Source organism: Odocoileus virginianus, chromosome 9, assembly GCF_023699985.2.
Source record: "Odocoileus virginianus isolate 20LAN1187 ecotype Illinois chromosome 9, Ovbor_1.2, whole genome shotgun sequence".
NCBI lineage: Eukaryota > Metazoa > Chordata > Mammalia > Artiodactyla > Cervidae > Odocoileus > Odocoileus virginianus.
Window position 1 is genome coordinate 29647485 of NC_069682.1, and position 21785 is coordinate 29669269.

The 21785-nt window shown below is 37.5% G+C and overlaps 1 protein-coding gene across 4 annotated transcripts in view; it reads left to right on the forward strand.

The window, feature by feature from the left end:
* Positions 1 to 21785, forward strand: part of SLC39A12 (solute carrier family 39 member 12) — an 80239-nt gene that overhangs the window by 19941 nt on the left and 38513 nt on the right. For all 4 annotated transcript variants that reach the window (XM_070472122.1, XM_070472123.1, XM_070472124.1 and 1 more), the window contains 4 exons: positions 3165 to 3337; positions 8561 to 8732; positions 16428 to 16600; positions 20207 to 20359. In XM_070472122.1, coding sequence (XP_070328223.1) covers positions 3165 to 3337; positions 8561 to 8732; positions 16428 to 16600; positions 20207 to 20359 — 671 coding nt within the window. The remainder of the gene's footprint in view (positions 1 to 3164; positions 3338 to 8560; positions 8733 to 16427; positions 16601 to 20206; positions 20360 to 21785) is intronic.

Below are 21785 nucleotides of genomic sequence, written 5' to 3' on the forward strand. Positions count from 1 at the left end.
TAATCTTATTTTATATGTGCCTCCATTCTCTCCCGTTACTTGATTGTTGTTCAGTTGCTCAGTCCGACTCTTTGCGACCCCACAGACTCTAGCACACCAGGCTTCACTGTCCTTCACCGTCTCCTGGATCTTGCTCAGACTCACGTCTATTGAGTTGGTGATGCCCTCCAGCCATCTTGTCCTCCGTCATCCTCTTCTCCTCCTGCCTTCAATTTTTCCCAGCATCAGGGTCTTTTCTAAGGAGTCAGTTCTTCACATCAGGTGGCCAAAGTACTGGAGGTTCAACTTCAGCATCAGTCCTTTCAATGAATATTCAGGATTGATTTCCTTTAGAATTCACTGATTTGATCTCCTTGTAGTCCAAGGGACTCTCAAGAGTCTTCTCCAATACCACAGTTCAAAAGCATCAATTCTTCAGTGCTCATTACTTGATTATTTTGAAGCAAATCATCAGCCTGTTGGTATTTCTGTATGAATCTCTAGAAGAGAAGGCTTTTTTTTTTTAAAGCATCTATTAGCAGTATCACAACTAAAAAAAGTGAATGATTCTATAATGTTCATATTTTTCAGCTTTTAAAAAATATTTTCATTTTTTATTGAACGAGGATCTAAATAAGGTCTATAAAATGTTATGTCATTGAAACTTTTTTCAAGGTGTCATGACCTTCCCCTCCACTATATTTTGTGGCAATTTTTTTTGTTGGAGAAATGTGCCAGGACTGTGCTGTTTAATGTGTATCAGCTTTATAGTATATTTTAATTTCTGGTAGATCTAGCCTTCTTCATTGCTCTTCTTTTCAGGGTTTTCCTGGCTTCTTCATTCTTATTGACAGATATCACCTAACTTAAATTCTGGGGGATAAAAACCTTGTGATAAGACTATTCTAATTGTGAAAAATTTATAGAATAACTTAGAAATGATATTTACAAGATGTTACATTTTTAAATCCTATAGTATGTCTTCCTATTTGTTCATGTTCACATGTCTGTTTTGTGGAGTGTTTTATCGTTTCCCTCACACAGGTTTTAGACATTTCCTAGGTAGACATTTATACCTAGGCATTTAACTTTCTTTTTGTATCTCTTAACTGGGATCTCTCTTTCATTACAGCTTCTAACTGATTTTTGTTTATCCATATGAAAGTTAGTGACTTTTTTTTTTAGAATAATTTTGTAACTCACTCCATGATTAAATCTTTCATTTTATTTTTGCCCTAATTATTTAGAGTTTTCAGATATATAATTATACCATCACCAAATAGATATAGATTGCCTCTTCTTTTTCAATTCTTGTCTCTCTATTTTCTTTGTTACCTGATTATATTAGTTAATAACCCCAGTATAAAAATGATGGATATTTTGAGAATGAACCTTTACCATGTTTTTGACCTTGAGAGAAAACCTTGTAGTGTTTCCTCGTTGAGTTTAGAGAACATATGATAAAAAGTATATATTATAGTCTTTTATATTAATCCATATATTTACATTTCTAGTATTCTTCATTTCTTCCTGTGGACTCTTTACCATTCTGGTCATTTCTTTTCAGTCTAAATAGCTTCACTTAGTCTTTCTTGTAAGACAGGTCTGCTGTCAATAAATTCACCATTCATTGTTTATCTGGGAATAATTTTATTTCACCTTGGTTTTTGAAGAGTTGTTTTGCTGGGTATTAAATTCTTAATTGACAGTTATTTCTCTCAGTATTTTGAATATCTTATTCCACTACTTTCTGGCCTCCATTGTTAAGATGATGAGTTAACTGTTAATTGTATTGATGCTCCTTTGTATGTGATGAGTCAGTTTTCCATTACTACTTTCAAGATATATTTTTGTATTTGACTTGTTTTTCATATTTATCCTATTTGATGTCTGATGAACTTATTGAACATGTATATCAAGGTTTTACATCAAATTGAGAATGTTTTTAACTATTATTTTCTTCAATATTTTTTCTACTTCTTTCTCTCTCTCCTCTCCAAGTGACTGCCATTGCATATAGGTCAGTGTACTTGCTATTTCCCATAGGTCTCTGAGACTTGTTCTTTTTTCTCTTTCTGTTCTTCAGAGTAGATTATTTCTATTAATTTATCTTCAATTCAGTAATTGTTTCTTCTGCCATCGCAATGTGCTGCTGTGAATTTTTCATTTCACTATTCTATTCTTCTAGTCCAGAATTTCCATTTAGACTTTATATAATTTTGATCTCCTGATTAAAAGTTGCTGTTTGTTAGTTTACTATTCTTATACTTTCCTTTAATTTCTCAAATATTATTTTCTTTAGTTCCTTGAACATACTGATGATCACTACTTAGAAGTCTTTGTCTGCTAAATCCAACATCTGGGAAATATCAGAGGCATATTTATTGACTGCTTTTTCCCCTAACTCTGGGTCCCACTTTCCCATTATTTTGCAGGTCTCATAATGTTTTTTTGAAACTGGCCATTTAAAATAAAATATGGTAGCAACTCTAGCTTGTCATTTTCCTAATACTAATGGTAACATTTAGAAAATACCAGAAATATATTTTTACAAGTAAGAAGATGAATAAATCTGAAGAAATTCACCATTATATTTATTCAATTATTCTCTGTGTCAATCAATTTTTAAAAGCCTACATTGTAGCAAGGGAAATTAAGCTGCAATCTATAAACTGACAACCATACCACACCTACCATAGAAAACGAGGTCTGTTTTGCCCCTACAATCTCAGTTCCTTTTCAATTCCTATCTCTTTCCACATTAAACATTTAAGAGGATATGATTAGACTGACTTTACTTTAAAATCATAGTTAATGTACTAAGGATGTATGGTGCTTAAAGGGAATAGAGTTTCTAAGGATTAATTCGGTTTCATCCTTTGTTTTCATTTTTATAGGGGACACCTAGAAAAAGAATTAGCTGACTTACCAGAAGGCACTCCATTGATGGAATGGCCCATTTCATCATGGTTCAGCTCTAAAGCTTAGGCAAGATGTTGTGAGGGAATCAGTATCCATGTGAAGTATAAATGTTCTTCATTCTTATTCAGAATAATTTCTTGACTTTTCATTAGAACTTAGAAATTTACTTAGTAACATATCTATGCTGTGGCCACGTGAAATTGTGATTATTCTGAAACTGGTTTGTCTTTATTCTGACACCAAATTTTGTGTGAAATTTCTAGAACTAGACAAGCTCCTCAACACTCTCTGGACTAAAAGTACCTGTATCAGAACAGATAAAATCCATCACCTTAGAAGGAAACAAAACAGCCTAACAATTCATGATGGAAACTACCCTAATATATCTGTATCCATGGACCCAGAATCAGAAGATGGTCCAATTTCCTGGGATCAGGTATTGTCATTATTCCTCTTGTACCATTGTACTGTCAAAGGAAGCAACTGTGAACATTCTCTAAGTGTTATAGAAAACTTCAAGGGTAATGTAGATTTCCTTAAATGTAAAAATATTCTATTTCCACACTGTCGTCAGGGTTTTTTTCCTTTTACAAGTAGATCTCTGCAGATTTAAAACTTGAGGCCAAAGTATTTAGGAGAATGGTATATATTACTCTTTCCTCCATACTGAATTCATGAATAATTCAGTAAACATGTGACCATTTATCAGTCACCATTGTGTGCACTAGGGGTAAAAAATTGAACAAAAACAGGCACAGCTCCTATGGAGCTACCAGGATAGTGGGTGGATATAGACATATAAAAACAATCATGAATGAATGCTTCAAATTCAGATTAGATTATGATGAGATTACTTTGCATTGTGAGTGACAGAGAAATATTTGTATAGTAGGTGGCACTGAGAAGGTTTTTGAGAAAAGGTGGTATATGGGCCTATAAATACATTCTTATTCTTACTTCCTGAAGTTGTGTTCCAAAGTACATTCATTAGTCTACTAGGTAATACTTGTTTTTGTCTTGTTTGTTTGTTATTTGGCTGTGCCAGGTCTTTTTTGCTGCACTAGGGCTTTCTCTAGTTGCAGCGAGGGGGGCTACTCTGTCGTCGTGGCGCGTGGGCTTCTTGCAGTGGCCCCTTTTGTTGGGGAGCACCGGCTCCAGGGCCTGCAGATTCAGTGGTTCTGGCACGCAGGCCTAGTTGCACTGCGGCATGTGGGATCTTAGTTCCCAGACCAAGGATCAAACCTGTGTCCCATGCATCCGCAGACAGATTCTTAACCACTAGGCCACCAGGGAAATCTGGATAATACCTCTTTCTTTTTGGCCTTGCCTCATGGAATGTGGGATCTTAGTTCCCCAATGAGGGATTGAACTCACACCCTCTCCATTGGAAGGGCAGAGTCTTAACTACTAGATTACCAGGGAAGTCCCGAGATAATTCTTAAAAAGGGGTGTTATCATCAAATCTGTTTGGGAAATAGAGATATGTATTGCACTGTAGCATATTAACACACCTGGGGAGGCCCTGTAGTAAAGAAAATTCTTTAGTCTTATTGAATTCAGCATTTTTTAGACTGTTGCACATAGAAACCTTCCCTGCTCTTATCATTTAAAGTCTTGGAAAATTGATATCCCATGATAATGGCTTATATTTATGAGTAAATTAATACTACGTATTAGACACTGCAGAGTTTCCCCTGCATTTCTTCATTTAGTTATTACAACAGCTGTATGAGGCTAGGTTAAATGATTCCATCCTCCCAATGAGGAAATTGAGTCATGGAACTAATAAGTAGTTGATTAAGTTCACAGAAACTGAGGATATATACATAAGTTTTCCCAGAGCATATTCTGTGCTCTTAACAAGCATGCTATTGTTTAATAAATGTTGATTTAAAGAAATAAAACTACTTTTTGTTTGTATCTTGGATGAGTTATTATTCCTATTAGGCACAAATCTGTATATTGAAAGAGCAAAATTCTGTAAACATTTCTAACAATAGTGACTGTTGTTCCTGTAAGTTATGAGTACATGATTGGGCAGTATTGCCTATTTTTGCTATGATATATTTTAAAAAGTAAGTTTCTATTAATTAGGCCACATAGTAAAGGCATTAATTAAAGCTGATTATTTTAAACTCACAGTGTATTCACTGAAGGAAACAAGTTGATGCCTGTATTAATCCTTGTTTGTAAGTTCTTAAATATTCCTTCAGGGCCAGCTCTTCTTAGGAAGGGAACTCATTTGTCTGATGGAGACTCTATTTGCATAAAGAATGCAGGTTATTTCTTAAAATCTAGGGATTACTTGCTTAAGCCATGCATTTTCTAAGAACAGTAACTGTCATCTTCTGTGATGACTATGCAAGATAAACAAAACCTCTTCTTTCTCAATTATCTGTTTCAACATTTACTTTCTTTGTGACTCTGGAGGGGACCCTAAAGTAAGAGACTAGATCTGAAGATCCTGCATGTATTATTTGGACCAGTCAGTCTTGAGGTGTTGTCCCTGGGACAGCAGTAGCAGCAGCACCTGGGACGTTGTTGGAAATGGGAATTCTCGGGTCCCACCCCAGAATCTACTGAATTATACACTCTGATTGTGGAGCCTAGCACCCTATCTTTTAACCAGCCCTCCAAGTGATTCTCAAAACTAAAATGCAGGAAGGGACACTTTAGAATGTGTTTTTAAAGTTTCCACAAAGGTCTTATGACATCAGCACAAGTGTACAATTACATTGAAGTTTTAGGTAAAAAAATAAAGCTATTTTAAAGGTTATTGACTGAATCATCTAATTTTAATTCTATTTTCTTCTTTATTAAAAATAGTTTGCCAAAATTTAAAGGATATAATGAAGCACCTTTAAGGACATTTGTATTAGTGATTTCAGAAGAAATGTAATGCAATAGTAACCTAAATAGTATAGGAATAGCAAGTAAATATCAAAGGCATAGAAGCTTATAATAGAATAACCTTACTCTACAAGAAGGTGTTCTAAAACTGGAAACTATTCAATTCCTTGACAATGAACTGGGGAGAGATGCATGACATTCTCTTCATGTCTATTTCTCTGCTCTTTTATTTCCCAGTCAGGCATTTTTCAGTAGGAATATTTATTATGAAGGATTCATCATAAGATGTTTATGGTTAGTTTCCCTTTATCATTGCCAGTATTTTTAATGATAATGTGGTTCTGTTCCATGATTAATAAATAGTGCAAAAGAGACTATTGTCTTTGGTATAAATTATTTTGATAAAGGGGAAAAAAATTACAAGTTTAGCTTTCTGTTGTTGCTTCTTGTAGTAGAAACATTTTGGAGTTCTTGCCCAGTCTTTCTGAGAAATGCCTTCCCCACCCACTGGGCTGAGTCCAGCAGCCATATTTGAACAGTATGATGTCATTTCCTGTCTTGGGGGCAAAACTGATGGAATCAAATAACATTGGAACAAGAAAACCCATCCATGGCCTTGCTGAGACAATCAGATCTGCAAGTCAAGACTTGCAGACTCAATCCAATTTTTTTTTTTCAGTTCACAGCGATCTTTATTATTTATAACTCAATATTAGTATATCGTGTGTGCATACTTCATTCTTTCTTCTATTTATGAACATATGAGCTATTTACAGTATTTTTCAGTTACAAGCATACTATTACAATGAATAATGTTGCTGTTCAGTCACTAAGTCATGTCTGACTCTTTGCGACCTCATGGACTGCAGCACTCCAGGCCTCCCTGTCCCTCACCATCTCCCAGAGTTTGCCCAAGTTCATGTCCATTGAATCAGTGATGCTATCCAGCCATTTCATCCTCTGCCTCCCTCTTCTCCTTTTGCTTTCCCTCTTTTCCAGCATCAGGAACTTTTCTAGTGAGCTGGCTCTTCACACCAGGTAAATGGAATGGGCTGGGGCTTATATGGCCTTTTATTTTTTTTTAAGATTTTTTGGATGTGGATCACTTTTAAAGGCTTTATTGAATTTGTTACAATATTGCTTCTGTTTTTTGTTTTTGCCTGTGGGGCATATAAGAGCTTATCTCCCCGAGCAGGGTTCAAACCTACACCCCCTGCATTGGGAGGTGAAATCTTAACCGCTGGACTGCCAGGGAAGTACCTGGCCATGTGTTTACTAAAGAGAGAAGGCCAAGTGTTTATTAAAGAGAGAAGGCCAGACTGTGAAGGGAAATAGATGTCTGCAGGGGGAAACAGAAAGGAGAAAATACAGAGCCCTGAAGAAATAGAGAAAAATCTTTGGTTTTCATTTTCCAGCTTCCAGTTGAATTCCTCATAAAATGTGACTGTCTTTCCCGTGTCAGACATCCTCTGTAACCTTAATACATCCTCCTCTGGGTGTTTGGTGGTTTAAGTGGCTCTGTTCCATGCAACCAAGTGTCTCCCAATCAAGATAAAGCTTTTTAACCCTTTGGATCATCCCAGAGGATTTTTATTTTGGAAAAACCAGCAAACATCATCATTTTCTGATTAGCCACGTGTCTTTGTTTAAAACCCCTACTTTCTATAGCATGGCAAATCAATCCTTGGACATCACTGATTTTTTTAAAGATTCCTTACTGTGACCTCAGATCACACTGCTCTTGCATTGGGGTCTTATTTCATTAGAAGACATCCATTTGTGCTAGTGAAACTACACACCCTTCTCATCCACATATGAAAACTTTTCAATGTAATTTTTGATGCATAAAATGTCAGCCCTTAACACTTCTGAAGTGGACAAATGTTTTCAGGCAGTTGTTAGAGATCTGTTTCATTTATTGTTTAGCTACTTCTTTCATAAATATCCCTATACAATATGAAAAAATAGATAAAAACTAGTGAAATCTGTAGGCAATAACAATGATTTCAATTGTTTTTGTGGTGAAGGGCTGTCAAAGAACATAGGTCACCATATCATTTAGTGCTTACACACCAGCAAGTTGACACAGCATCCACTTTTTAAAATATTACATTTACTTTTATTGCTTTTGAAAATTCATGTTGCTGACACAGGCTTATTAAATCAGATAATATTAAAGACTATGATCTTATTCCTCCAGATCTCCTTTTTATCCTATAAAGTTTTAACTTCATTAATAATACAAAGCCATGCCCCCAACAAGAGTCTTAAGGCTTGCTTAGGCTGCTGGTTAGAACACCATCCAGCACATTGTAAAACAATCTGCATCTCCTCTCAGGAAATAAAAATGTTTGCAAAAATCCTACCACACAATACTCAGAATGAAAGTGAGATACAGCTGCTTTAATTAGAGATGAAAAACAATCCTGGAGAATTATGTATGGTCAGAAGGTTGCAAGGAAACACACATAGTAATAGCTTCATATGTTGACTTGAACCCTTCCAGTTTAGTCCTGATTCCTCCAGGATAGTAGTTGATGGTGAATTTGGTCCAGTGCTGAGGTTGGTAACAATGTATGTCCACACAATACTCAGAATGAAAGTGAGATACAGCTGCTTTAATTAGAGATGAAAAACAATCCTGGAGAATTACGTATGGTCAGAAGTTTGCAAGGAAACACACATAGTAATGGCTTCATATGTTGACTTGAACCCTTCCAGTTTAGTCCTGATTCCTCCAGGATAGTAGTTGATGGTGAATTTGGTCCAGTGCTGAGGTTGGTAACAATGCATGTTCTGCCTCCTACAGACTTGCTTCTCTGCCGGGCAGTTGGCGAACATATTTCTACAGAACAAGCGTTCACCCATTTCTAAGGAGGACTTTAAGCAAATGAGTCCAGGAATCATTCAGCAATTGCTCAGCTGTTCTTGCCAGCTGCCCCAGAACCAACAAGCAAAGATGGCACCCACCACGCTGGAGAGTAAGTCCTGGCTCTTCACTCAGAAAGCCAATGCTCACAATGCATACAATCCACACAATGGATTCATGATGGTGAAGGAAGGATACATACCATACACCAGGCACTGTTTTAAGCATTTTACTTTGATCAGCTCATTGAGTCCTTACAGCAATGCTACCAGCTGTAAATTATTATTATCTTCACTTTAGAGATGATGAAACTCAGGTAACTGGAAGTTAGATAACTTGCCCAAAGACACATAGCTAGTATTGATACAATTGGGATTCAAACGCAGGCAATTTGGTCCCATAGTTCTTGTTTTTAACCACCTATGCTATACTACAGTTCAATGAATATTTTATATTTTGTAGCTAACTTACATAAATCGATTCTATCCCCTATCTTTGACTCAATCATAGACCATAGTTGAATCACAGACCATAGTTGAATAGCTTTATCATTTTGAGAATGTTATAGAAATGAAATCCTACAGTATGTATCCTTTTGGGATTCAGGGTATTTTTCCACTCATCAAAATCTCCTTATAATCCATCTAGATTGTTTTGTGTATTAATAAATTGTTTTTATTATTATTATTATTATTATTGAGTAGAAGCAGGGCAAAGGCAAAGGCAAAGAGTTTTGCTAACAGAACACACTGGTCATAGTAAACACCCTCTTCCAACAACACAGGAGTTGACTATACATGGACATCACCAGATGGTCAATACCGAAATCAGACTGATTATATTTTTTGTAGCTGAAGATGGAGAAAATCTATAACAGTCAGCAAAAACAAGACCTAGAGCTGACTGTTGCTCAGATCATGAACTCCTTATTGTCGAAAGCAGACTTAAATTGAAGAAAGTAGGGAAAACCACTAGACCATTCAGGTATGACCTAAATCAAATCCCTTATGATTATACAGTGGAAGTGAGAAATAGATTCAAGGGATTAGGTCTGATAGAGTGCCTGAAAAACTATGGAAGGAGGTTTGTAACATTGTACAGTAGGCAGTGATCAAAACTATCCCCAATAAAAAGAAATGCAAAAGGGCAAAATTGTTGTCTGAGGAAGCCTTACAAATAGCTGAGAAAAGAAGAGAAGTGAAAGGCAAAGGAGAAAAAGAAAGATATACCCATCTGAATGAAGAGTTCCAAAGAACAGCAAGAAGAGATAAGAAAGACTTCCTAAGCGATCAATGCAAAGAAATAGAGGAAAACAATAGAATGGGAAAGACTAGAGATCTCTTGAAGAAAATTAGAGATACCAAGGGAATATTTCATGCAAAGATGGGCACAATAAAGGATAGAAACAGTATGGACCTAACAGAAGCAGAAGAGATTAAGAAAAGGTGGCAAGAAAACACAGAAGAACTATACAAATAGGTATTAATGACCCAGATAACCACGATGGTGGGTGTGATCACTCACCTAGAGCCAGACATCCTGGAATGCAAAGTCAAGTGGGCCTTAGGAAGCATCACTACAAATAAAGCTAGTGGAGGTGATGGAATTCCAGTTGAGCTATTTCAAATCCTAAAGATGATGGTGTGAAAATGCTGTACTCAATATGTCAGCAAATTTGGAAAACTCAGCAGTGGTCGCAGGACTGGAAAAGGTCAGTTTTCATTCCTACCCCAAATAAAGGCAATGCCAAAGAATGTTCAAACTACCGCACAATTGCACTCATCTCACATGCTTGCAAAGTAATGTTCAAAATTCTCTAAATCAGGCTTCAACAGTACATGAACTGAGAACTTCCAGATGTTCAAGCTGAATTTAGAAAAGGCAGAGGAATGAGAGGTCAAATTGCCAACATCTGTTGGATCATAGAAAAAAGCAAGATAATTCTAGAAAACCTTCTGCTTCATTGACTACATCAAAGCCATTGACTGTGTGGATCATAACAAACTGTGGAAAATTCCTAAGATGGGAATACCAGACCACATTACCTGCGTCCTGAGAAATCCGTATGCAAGTCAAGAAGCAACAGTTAGAACCAGACATGGAACAATGGGCTGGTTCTAAATTGGGAAAGGAGTACATCAAGACTATATTGTCACCCTGCTTATTTAACTTATATGCAGAGTACATCATATGAAATGCCTAGCTGGATGAATCACAAGCTGGAATCATGATTGCTGGGAGAAATATCAATAACCTCATATACACAAATGGCACCACCCTTATGACAGAAAGTGAAGAGGAACTAAAGAGCCTCTTGATGAAAGTGAAAGAGGAGAGTGAAAAAGTTGGCTTAAGACTCAACAATCAAAAAACGCAGATCATGGCATCCAGTCCCATCACTTCATGACAAATAGATGGGGAAACAATGGAAACAGTGAGAGACTTTATATTTGGGGGCTCCAAAATCACTGCAGATGGTGATTGCAGTCATGAAAATAAAAGACGCTTGCTCCTTGGAAGAAAAGCTATGACCAACCTAGATAGCATATTAAAAAGCAGAGACATTACTTTGCCAACAAAGGACCATCTAGTCAAAGCTATGGTTTTTCCAGTAGTCACGTATGGATGTGAGAGTTGAACCATAAAGAAGGCTTAACGGTGAAGAATTGATGCTTTTGAACTCTGGTGTTGGAGAAGACTCTTGAGAGTTCCTTGGACAGTAAGGTGATCCAACCAGTCCGTCCTAAAGGAAATCAGTTCTGAATGTTCATTGGAAGGACTGATGCTGAAGCTGAATCTCCAATACTTTGGTCACCTGATGCAAAGAACTGACTCATTGGAAAAGACCCTGATGCTGGGAAAGATTGAAGGTAGAAGGAAAAGGGGACGACAGAGGATGAGATGTTTGGATGGCATCACCGACTCAATGGACATGAGTTTGAACAAACTCTAGAAGTTGGTGATAGACAAGGAAACTTGGCATGCTGCAGTCCATGGGGTTGCAAAGAGTTGGACACGACTGAGAAAATGAACTGAACTGCTTCTTTGGTATGAATATACCATATTTTGCTTAACCATTCACCTTTTAAAAAGTGGATTATTTTCAGTTTTTGGCTATTTGAAAAAACTTACTATGAACATCTCTGCAAAAAACAAAAAAGTTGATAGTTGAGAAATAGCATAGTGTAAGAGAAAGAACATCAGTGTTGGGATCCGAAATGCAGAATTGAATCATGCTCTCTGTCCCCAGCCAACTCTGCGATCTTCTACAATCTATATTTCTCAAGCCTGTCTCTTTCCCTGCACTGTGCAAAGCAGTGATTCCACAAGGCTTACTATCCTTTCACACATCATGGCACACATGAAATAATGAAGGCATGTTGGGGCAAACCGAAGAAGCTGCTCTGGGCTGGCAGTGACCAGGCCAGGGAGCTACGAGCCTCCTGAATGTGGCAGCCCCAGGAAGTGCAGGGACCACTATTCACACTTGGGACTTCCCTGACAGTCCAGATGTTAAGACTCTATGTTTCTAATGCAGAGGGTGTCAGTTCAATCCCCAGTCAGGAAACTAAGAGCTCACATGTGGCATGGTACAGTCAAAAGAGAAAAGAAAAAGAATTCACACTCACCTGTGACCCATAACATCATCACAGTATGTGAGCTTTACTGTAAGACTTCCAGGACACCAGTGAAATTTCAATGGGATAAATATGTACAAAAGTGTGTTCTATAAATTTAAAACACCTGAAGTTTATTTATTTTCTTGCAATAAAAATGCCATTTTATTTACCTGAGTTCTTCATAAAGATCTTTTGAAGATATAAATATGAGGACCATCAAAATGATCTCAGAGTGAGAAAATGTTTTTCTTACCACTTACCAAAATACCCTATCATTTTTAATAAACTATAGTCATAAGTAGTTATAAAATGTTGTGCAGAACTGGACGCATGGCATGTGGACTATTAGATTAAAAATTGGACAGAATAAAGAATCCATAAGCAACTTCATCCCAGAAGGGACTTTAGTCAGTGGAGAAATCATTCACTTAATTGTGTTGAGAGAGTTTGGAAAAACAAAACCAGAAAAATGACCAAAAAATGGTGGCCTAAGAACAGGTATGATGAATAGTAAAAATATGACAGTTAACCATATTTAAAATATTACCTTTGATCTGAGGATGTTACATTTTTTTTTTCAGAACTGCTTTTCTTTTTCTTTGAGATAGTCTGCAATGCCCGTCATAGCCAAATTGTTCAGCCCTTATTTCTAACTCATAATAAATTCTACCTCAAGTGACTCATCATGCCAGGCCTATATATTTAAGACTTCACATTCACTAAAAGGAAAAAAAAACTTCATTAAAAATGAGCAGCTAAATAATTCAACACCTTGTGGCCAGTGATGGCTCAAAAATGGATGAACAGGACTGGATCATGGCACCTAAGAGTTCCCATATTTGTTTCTATTCCCTGGCACTGTGTCTGGTCATACAGGCCATTCATAAACAGGGTTTTGGACTGAAGATCCAAGAAAAAGTTTATTCCCATTTAAATTGACTTCTATATCCTTCTAGGAAACAGTCTTCCTGAGAAAAATTCATACAAATCATACTCACTAAAGAACCTAAAAAAAAAAAAAAATCACTTTCCTCAATTTAAAATGTTGCATCATATAACTAAAAAGAAAGACTTGTGATGTTGGCCTTTTGAAAGTGCAGGAATGTAAGATGTTAAAGAGTGGAAGACACAGGAAGATGTTATTAAGAACACAGTGTTCAGTATGCTGAAACTCAACTTCTAAGAGCTGTCTTCAACTGAATTTCCAGGAAGAATGTTATAGCTGAGTAGAAATCATTTCAGATCTATTCAAAGAAGCTGCTTGGAATTGACTAAAATTTTATTATAATTGGTAGTACGTCCAGTTCTGTTTTAAGGACGAGAAACATTTATAAGGAATCTGAGTCCAATCAAGACACCATGACACTATATAGGGATCTAGAGTAAGTCTGCAGAGTCTGGTGGCAACAAAAGTCAGAGATTTTATGATTTTCAGATGGTTCTTGCCACAGGAGAGCAGGTGAAATCTGACTCATAGAAGACCTAGAAAGTTTTACAAGCTCTCAAGGAAAGGAACATCCTTTGTCTTCCAAAACCACACTGTAGCTCAGTAGTCATCTACAGATGTGAGAGTTGGACCATAAAGAAGGCTGAGCACTAAAGAATTGATGCTTTCGAACTGTGGTGCTGGAGAAGACTCTTGAGAGTCCCTTGGACTACAAGGAGATCAAACCAGTTAATCCTAAAGGAAATCAACCCCAAATATTCATTGGAAGGGCTGATGCTGAAGCTGAATCTCTAGTTCTTGCCCACCTGATACAAAGAGCCTGACTCATTAGAAAAGACCTGGATGCTGGGAAAGATTGAAGGCGGGAGGAGAAAGGGATGACAGAGGATGAGATGGTTAGATGGCATCGCCAACCCAATGGACATGAATCTGAGCAAACTCCAGGACGTAGTGGAGGACAGAGGAGCCGTGTGTGCTGCAGTCCACGGGGTTGCGAAGAGTCAGATTCAGCTTAGTGACTGGACAACAGCAAAGCCACCCTCAGGACAAAGGGACAAGAACTGAAGAACTTGAAACTTTGCCTTTTGCCTAGGAAACATCAACCCCTAATTTGTCCTTGTGAGTTCTTGACATTTGGTGATATTTTGTACCTACCAGAAAAGTGTGGTAACTTTGAACTTGATTAGACTGCTGGGTGCTCAGGTTAAACTTCAAATGTCTTTAATTTACAGGTTAGTTGAGAAGAATCATGTTCCCAATTAGAGTCTATTTGTGGAAAAGTAGGATGTGAAACTGGATGAACTATCTCTAGGGATTTTTTAAAAATAAAATAGATATTAAATTAGAGCAAAATAAAACCTTTAGGTAGCTGTATGATCATCCTGAGCTATCTTAATTTTTGACTGCATGACACATGGGAGCCTAGTTCCCCTATCAGGCATCAAACCCACGTTCCATGCATTGGCAGCAAGGAGTCTCCACCACTGGACCACCAGGGAATTCTCCCTTGTTATTTTTTTAATGTGGTAAAAAAGTACATAAAATTTACCATCTCAATCCTTTTAAGTGTATAGCTTAGTAGTGTTAAGTATTTTCACATGGCTCTGCAACAGATCTCTAGAACTGTTTCATTTTGCAAAACTGAAACTGTATATCCACTGAACAACAACCAATTTGTAGAGATTGCTTAGCTGGGAAGGAGTTGTGGTGACAGTGGGAAAAAAAATCAAAGTGTGAAAGTTTTTAGCCTGCTCTGAGTATGCTACCAACTTCATTTTAATATTCAATCTCTGTTTAATGGCAGAGTGTATAACTTAATAAAGGTCCTCTTCACATTACACACCTATTATCATCTTACTAGCTAGTGTCATTAACCTGATCTTCTGTAGAGGGTCAACGTTCCAGAAAAGTACAAGAATGATGAAGATGGAACATCTTCAATTATAACAAACTTGAAGAGAGTAGTTACTTAAAATCTTCAGTGGGCTTTAAGTAGTATGATAACTGAATTGTTCAATTTAATTTGTCACTTATTTGTAGTTATAAAAGGAAATGATAGTTTAATGTGGTAATGACCTATCTTCATTGTTTACAAACAAGTTAGTAATTTCTAAATAAGTTGAAACAGAGTATTTGCTCTGAATATCTATAACCAATGGAAAATGGTATTTGAATATGGTTTATACCTAAATAATGTACACTTGACTCTGAAAGCTATTTTTTTCTGTTTTAATCTTTCTCTTTCCTTTCTTCTTCTACTCTTTTATTTCTTCTCTCCTTCCACATGTTTGTTTCTGTTGGAATAATTGTGAAAAAGTTGTACTTTCTGAATATTTTTAAAAATGTAGAATCTTAGAAATATGGAATATATTTTAGGGGTCAGAAAAATTATTGTAATAATTGAAAAGTTAGGCTGTCCAAATTTATATTATCACCCTTTATTCATTTATTGATTAGTTTTTACCAATACAGTTACTCATTTCAGTCACAGAGGATAGTAAAAACTTTTGACATTACAAATAATTTTGAGACCTTTTGGTAGAAAGTACTCATTTTGTCCACAAGTACAGATCTACAGTGGCCCAGACCGTATGCTCTTTCTGTCCCATTGCTTCTTGCCTTCGAAAGGTTTAAATGTGGTTAGATGACAAATATTACCACTGTCTGTCGGTGAAGGTTGTAGTTTGTTTTTAGTTTTAATTTTGTTGTCTGCACTGGGTCTTCATTGTAGAGTGTAGAATTTTCTCTAGTTGAAGCATGCGGGGTCTTCTCTAGTCACAGTTTGTGGGCTCTAGGGTGCATGGGGCTCAGCAGTCATAGTTTGCTGTCTTGTCTAGTTGCCCTGTGGTTTGTGGAACCTTAGTTCCCTGACCAGCAATCAAACCCACATCCCCTGCACTGGATGGCAGATTCTCAACCATTGGACCACCAGGGAAGTCCCAAGCTTGTAGTTTAAAACAAGAGAAATTATTTTCCTTGAGGGTAGGAGGTAAGCTAGCTCCTTGCTACAGTGATTATTTTTTTAACAAGGGGAAATCAGGGTAACTTCAAAATAATGGAGTAAATTAGTAAAAATCTTTTCATTCTTTTCCTTACAAATTAAAACCTTAAATCCAATATGGCACTCACAAAACAATTTTGTATCCCTAGCTATTGTAGTATAGGATGGATTCTTTTACCGTGTTCACCGGCAGAAGCACTCCCAGGGCCTCTGACTGGTTTTGATCTCTTTTTGACTCAGAATATGGCTACAGCACTGTGGCGGTGACACTGCTTACGCTGGGCTCCATGCTTGGGACGACACTGATCCTTTTCCACAGCTGCGAGGAGAACTACAGGCTCATTTTACAGCTCTTTGTGGGCCTGGCTGTTGGGACACTTTCTGGGGATGCTCTGCTCCACCTCATCCCTCAGGTAAGCTGCTATTTTCCATTTCATCTGGAGTGTTTCTAGTTTCAATTTATGTTTAGCCATTGGAGGTGTTTATGAAAAATTTCACAGTGACCTGAATGCATAGATACAGTGGCCAGTGTTTTCCCTGGAAATCACTGTTATTTCCCCAAAGCCCTTGCAGGAGAAAAGAGATGATCAGTCATTTGATTCACCAGGTTATTCTTATTTTTGAAATTAAAAAATAAGTGATCAGATACAAATTCCTGTTGAAACCATTGGGTGTCATTTCCAGGGCTCCAAAGAGCTTTGGTACCAGAGTCCTCTATGTCTCAGTGCAGAAGAGAATTCAGCAAGAGGCAAAGTGATAGATAAGATGTGATTTATTAGAATAGGACACTTGTGAGGCTTAAAAGGGAGTGCCATGCCTTAAGAACTTACTGGGCTATGGTTTTATAATCAAAGGATAAGGAGGAGGGGGAGAAGAACTTTTCCTTGAGTAGACATCTTGCTTCCATCATCAGCTCCTCCTACAGTTTGGACAGGAGAGTTTTCTTGTCCCTACGTGCTCAAGCTAGGTCCATAAATTACTGAATTTTATGTCCTAAGGATCATTCATTTATTGAGCTCACCGAGCAGGGTATGGGTCTCATGCCACCACTGTTTTATTGATTTGGGGCATGTCTTGTGCTTCCGTTGCATGCTTTTGTTGCTAAACAAGTCTGCTTGGTTTTGTGGTTAAGCAAACCTGCTCTCTTGAGTAATCATTAACTTATGAGGGTCTCCCATATTTTTTTCTACTTTCAATCCCTTGTAGCATAATTAACTATATAATCACCTACTTTATCCCTTTATTCTGTCCCTGTCACTATGAAGGAAAATTCATGAACGGTGAGTATCTGTAAATAAAAATGAATGGGCTATAATATATACTAGTTTTTCTCTGCTGGCCCCCAACCTCATCAGATCCATTCTCTGCTCTTGTCTGCTGTGTGTTCTGCCCCAGAAGACTGTATCCCCTCAACTCCCTGCAGGCTGGATTGTTGTTTGGGTTCCCCAGCGGGGACACCACAGAAAGGCCAAGGTGGGAGGAGAGAGTGGCAGGGGTACTTCTTCCTTGCTCCCTCCCTCTGACACTGTCTCTAGAAGCAGCCCATTACCTGCAATGTTACAGCTCCCATGGGTCCCTAGCTCCTCCCCCATTAGAGTTCGGTAACATCATTTCCAACCTTTGCCCTTTGCCCTTTCAGCCTTAAAAGTGGTAATGGTTTCCTGGGGTTGCTAGTCTCTGGGGTGTCTCATTATCCCTCATTCATACCCTTGACCCTGCCCACACCTCTGTCATGGCACCATCATTAAAACTCTCTTCATTTGAACCATCAAAATGAATTTCTCTTTCTTGCCCAACTATTAGTGTCTGTTTTTGTTGTTTGTTTAGTCACTAGGTTGTGTCCAACTCTTTTGCAACCCCATGGACTGTAGCCCACCAGGTCCTCTGTCCTTGGGATTTCCCAGACAAGAATACTGAAGTGGGTTACCATGTCCTTCTCCAGCATATATTTCCAATCCAGGGATCAAACCCATGTCTCTTGCATTGACAGGTAGATTCTTCACCCTTTAAGGCAAGCTCCAGCACTGGCTCTTTGTTGAAGTCTTTGGAGGCTCTTTATTTGTCAGAAATGAAAGGGTTAGGACCTGAGATGCAAGAGTTGAGGGAAAAGGGTCTTCAGATGAGGCTATCCATTCCTTCTGAGATCTCTCATGATGGATCATGATGAGCAAATGATTCCTCCTCCTCTCACAAAACCTGAGATGTTAAAACTTTCCACAGGCCTCTGGCATTTTCCTCCAGGGTCCCTCTTGTTGGTTAGAGGCTCAAAAATTATTAGATGTTCTGAAAATTGCAAAGTGAGCATTGTAGATATGAAACAAACTATTATTAGTTTTAATCTCCCTGGTAATTAATTTTCTGGAAATATTTCAGGGTTTATTTACTTGAGGCAGTGGCCAAAGCCTGTTTCTATGTCACTCTAGTGGGTGCAGAGCTCTTCACAGCCCAGGATCCTGGGAAGTAGCAACAGGATCTTAAGACTGCCCCGGTGTCTCTCAGTGGGAAAGCCCAGAGCCCAAGGCAGCAGGGGTGGGTGTGGGTTGGGTGGGACAGTCAACTGGCTCTACGGAGATATATTACAGAGGAAAACGTAGCTGAAAAGGCAGTTGCTTTGCTTAGAAGGCAGTTGCTTTACTTGAAGAAAGAGAGGACAGAAGTTATCCAGAAGAGGAAGACAGATGCAGTACCAGTGTGGCAGAAAGCAAGAAAAATCAGTGGTTCCTGAAAGTGATCCAAGGCAAGTGTTTAAAGGTCTGCGTAGAAATGAGAAAAATCCCACTGGCATCATTTCCTCTTTTAACTAGCTATGTTGATTCTACTTTAAGATCTACATTTTATTCTGAAATTATGAGGTTTTCCTGTTTCTTTTGTGACATTACAGTGTCCTTGTTTTGTGAAATAATGGTAATTACAAATATTAGGGGAGTGTCCTTCAATGTCTTTACCAAAGGAAAATGTGGAAACTTCTCTGGCAGTCCAGTGGTTAAGATTTCACCTTTCAGTGCAGGGGGTGAGGGTTTGATCCCTAGTTGGCAAGCTAAGATTCCACATGCCTCATGGGCAAAAAACCAAAACATAAAACAGAAGCAATATTGTAACAAACTCAATGGAAAAAATGGTCCACCTTAAAAAAAAAAATTCTTTTTAAAAAAAGTGGGCTAACATGTGTTTGTCTTTAGTGATGTCCATACACTCGATGTGTACATGGAGATATACACATATACTCACACATGTACATACATGTATATATACATAAATATTTGTACACATTGACATGAACATATACACAGATAAATTCTTTTTTAAATATAATGATCAGTAACATCCTAAATGTGGAGACCGCTGAATTGTTTCCCAAACTGTCTTCTCCTATGAAGGGAATATGATACATTATAATTTACTTGCTCATAAGAAGTCATGAGGTCAACCAATGGGATGAGTCAACCAATGGGATGAGTCAACTCAAGGAAAATTCCTAATGCTTTTCTGGTATCCTTTTATGTCCCAAGGAGCTGACAATATTGCTGGGCATACTCAATGGAAAAAATCTTTCAGGTGGATTTCTTACTTATTTGAACACTGATTAACAGCTTTAATTGCTATGAGGCATGGGGAGAATAAACCCTGGATGAAATATCTTTATATTTATTCTGGATATTAAAAAACATTGATTTGTTATAGAGCATTGTTGTGCAAATAGGGACAGATTGAACTGAAAAACATTCAGCTAAAGGACTGAGAATGTATGAAAATTTAAGCCACACTTGCTGAGATAAGCTTAGGCTTTAGTCTACTCATTGGCAGAGGTTATTCAAAGCTCTGTTTTCTTTTCTCCCATCTTATTTGACCCTGAGTAAATCATATAGTGGAAAGATTCATACATCTAGAAAGTAAACTGTCTGTGAATGATTTCAGGTGTTGTCATGGGGTTCCCGAAAATGGAAATTGAACGTATTCAACAATGGACCTAGTCATTTACATTTAGGTCACCAAAATTTATGTCTGTCTCTTCTTTTTAGATTCTTGGCTTACATATGCAGGAAACCTCAGAGTTTGGACATTTCTATGAAAACAAAGGGCATATTTGGAAACTGTTGGGATTAATTGGAGGCATCCATGGATTTTTCTTAATAGAAAAATGTTTTATTCTTCTTGTATCACCAAGTGCCGAGGTATATTTTAAATTTTTATTTATCGTTTGCTTTAGAGCTCCATGATATTTGTCTTTTATTTCAGAGCTACTTGTTCAAAAGTAATTGGCATCTTCATGAGATTGTCTGTTTAAGGGGTCAGGCTCTGATTTCTAGAATGCTTAGATCATTCTGACAGACAGCATCCCTGTAAGCATGATTATTAATTTTTCAAACATCTGTTGCTGGCCCATTACTATACTTGTTATAACCTGTTTTGTGGCCTTCATGGCTAGTTTAGAAATAGGAGACTATTTCACATTTGAGAATGAGGGGGTTTAAAGGTCTAGCTACCAATCTGTGTTCTGGGTATCTTTCCTAACTCAAAACAAAAAGCAAACAAAAATTTTGAAAAATTCATAAAACCACACATCACTTTCTATCTTGTGTGTGTGCTAAGGGGCTTCAGTTGTGTCCAACTTCTTGCAACCCTATAGATTGTTGCCTGCCAGACTCCTCTGTCCATGGGATTCTCCAGGCAAGAATACTGGAGTGGGTTGCCATGCCCTCCTCTAGGGGATCTTCCTAACCTAGAGATCAAACCCGAATCTCTTATCTCCTGCATTGGCAGGTGGTTCTTTACCACTAGTGCCATCTGGGAAGCCCTTTTTCTATCTTGCATGTATGCATGCTAAGTCACTTCAGTCATATGTGATTCTTTTGCGACCCTATGGACTGCAGCCCGCCAGGCTCCTCTGTTCATGGGATTCTTCAGGCAAGAATTTTGGAGTGGGTTGCCATGCCCTCCTCTAGGGGATGACATTTAAAATATAAAAACAAGAAACTCAAGAATGGAAATGGCAGCAAATATTTTTTTTTTTTCGGCTTGAGTAATTGCTTTTACAGTGCCTGATTTTGATCAATTTCTACATATATGATGACATGTAAAATGCAGTGTGGCTAATACATAGATTTCATTTCTTCTTGCTCATATATATTATCCTAGAAGAGAATAGGTGAACAGTTTTGTGGGATGTTTCAAAAAGGTAAATGCTTTCAAAAAAACTCCAGAGACTAAAATAAACTCCCTACAAAGTCCTGCAATTCTCCAGTCTTCATGGCTTTCTATTTATTTCCTAACTTTCTACCTGTTCATGTAGCTGTAAAATGCTTGTCTTAGGGCAAACATTAGTAGTCTTTTAAAATATTAGCACTTTTTGTTTATCTTTCCTAGATTTATTCAAAATTTCTATTTTATACATCAAAAATAGGGTGGGTTATGGATGGATAAAGGATGGTAGATAAATAGATGGATGATAAAATAGGTGTATAAAATATTGATGGTAGGATTTAGGTAGTGAGTGTCTGAGTGTTGACGTCATAATTCTTTCAGCTTTTCTGTATATTTGAAACTTTTTACAATAGATTTTAAATGAAATTCTGTAAAAAAAAATTCTGTTTTAATGAA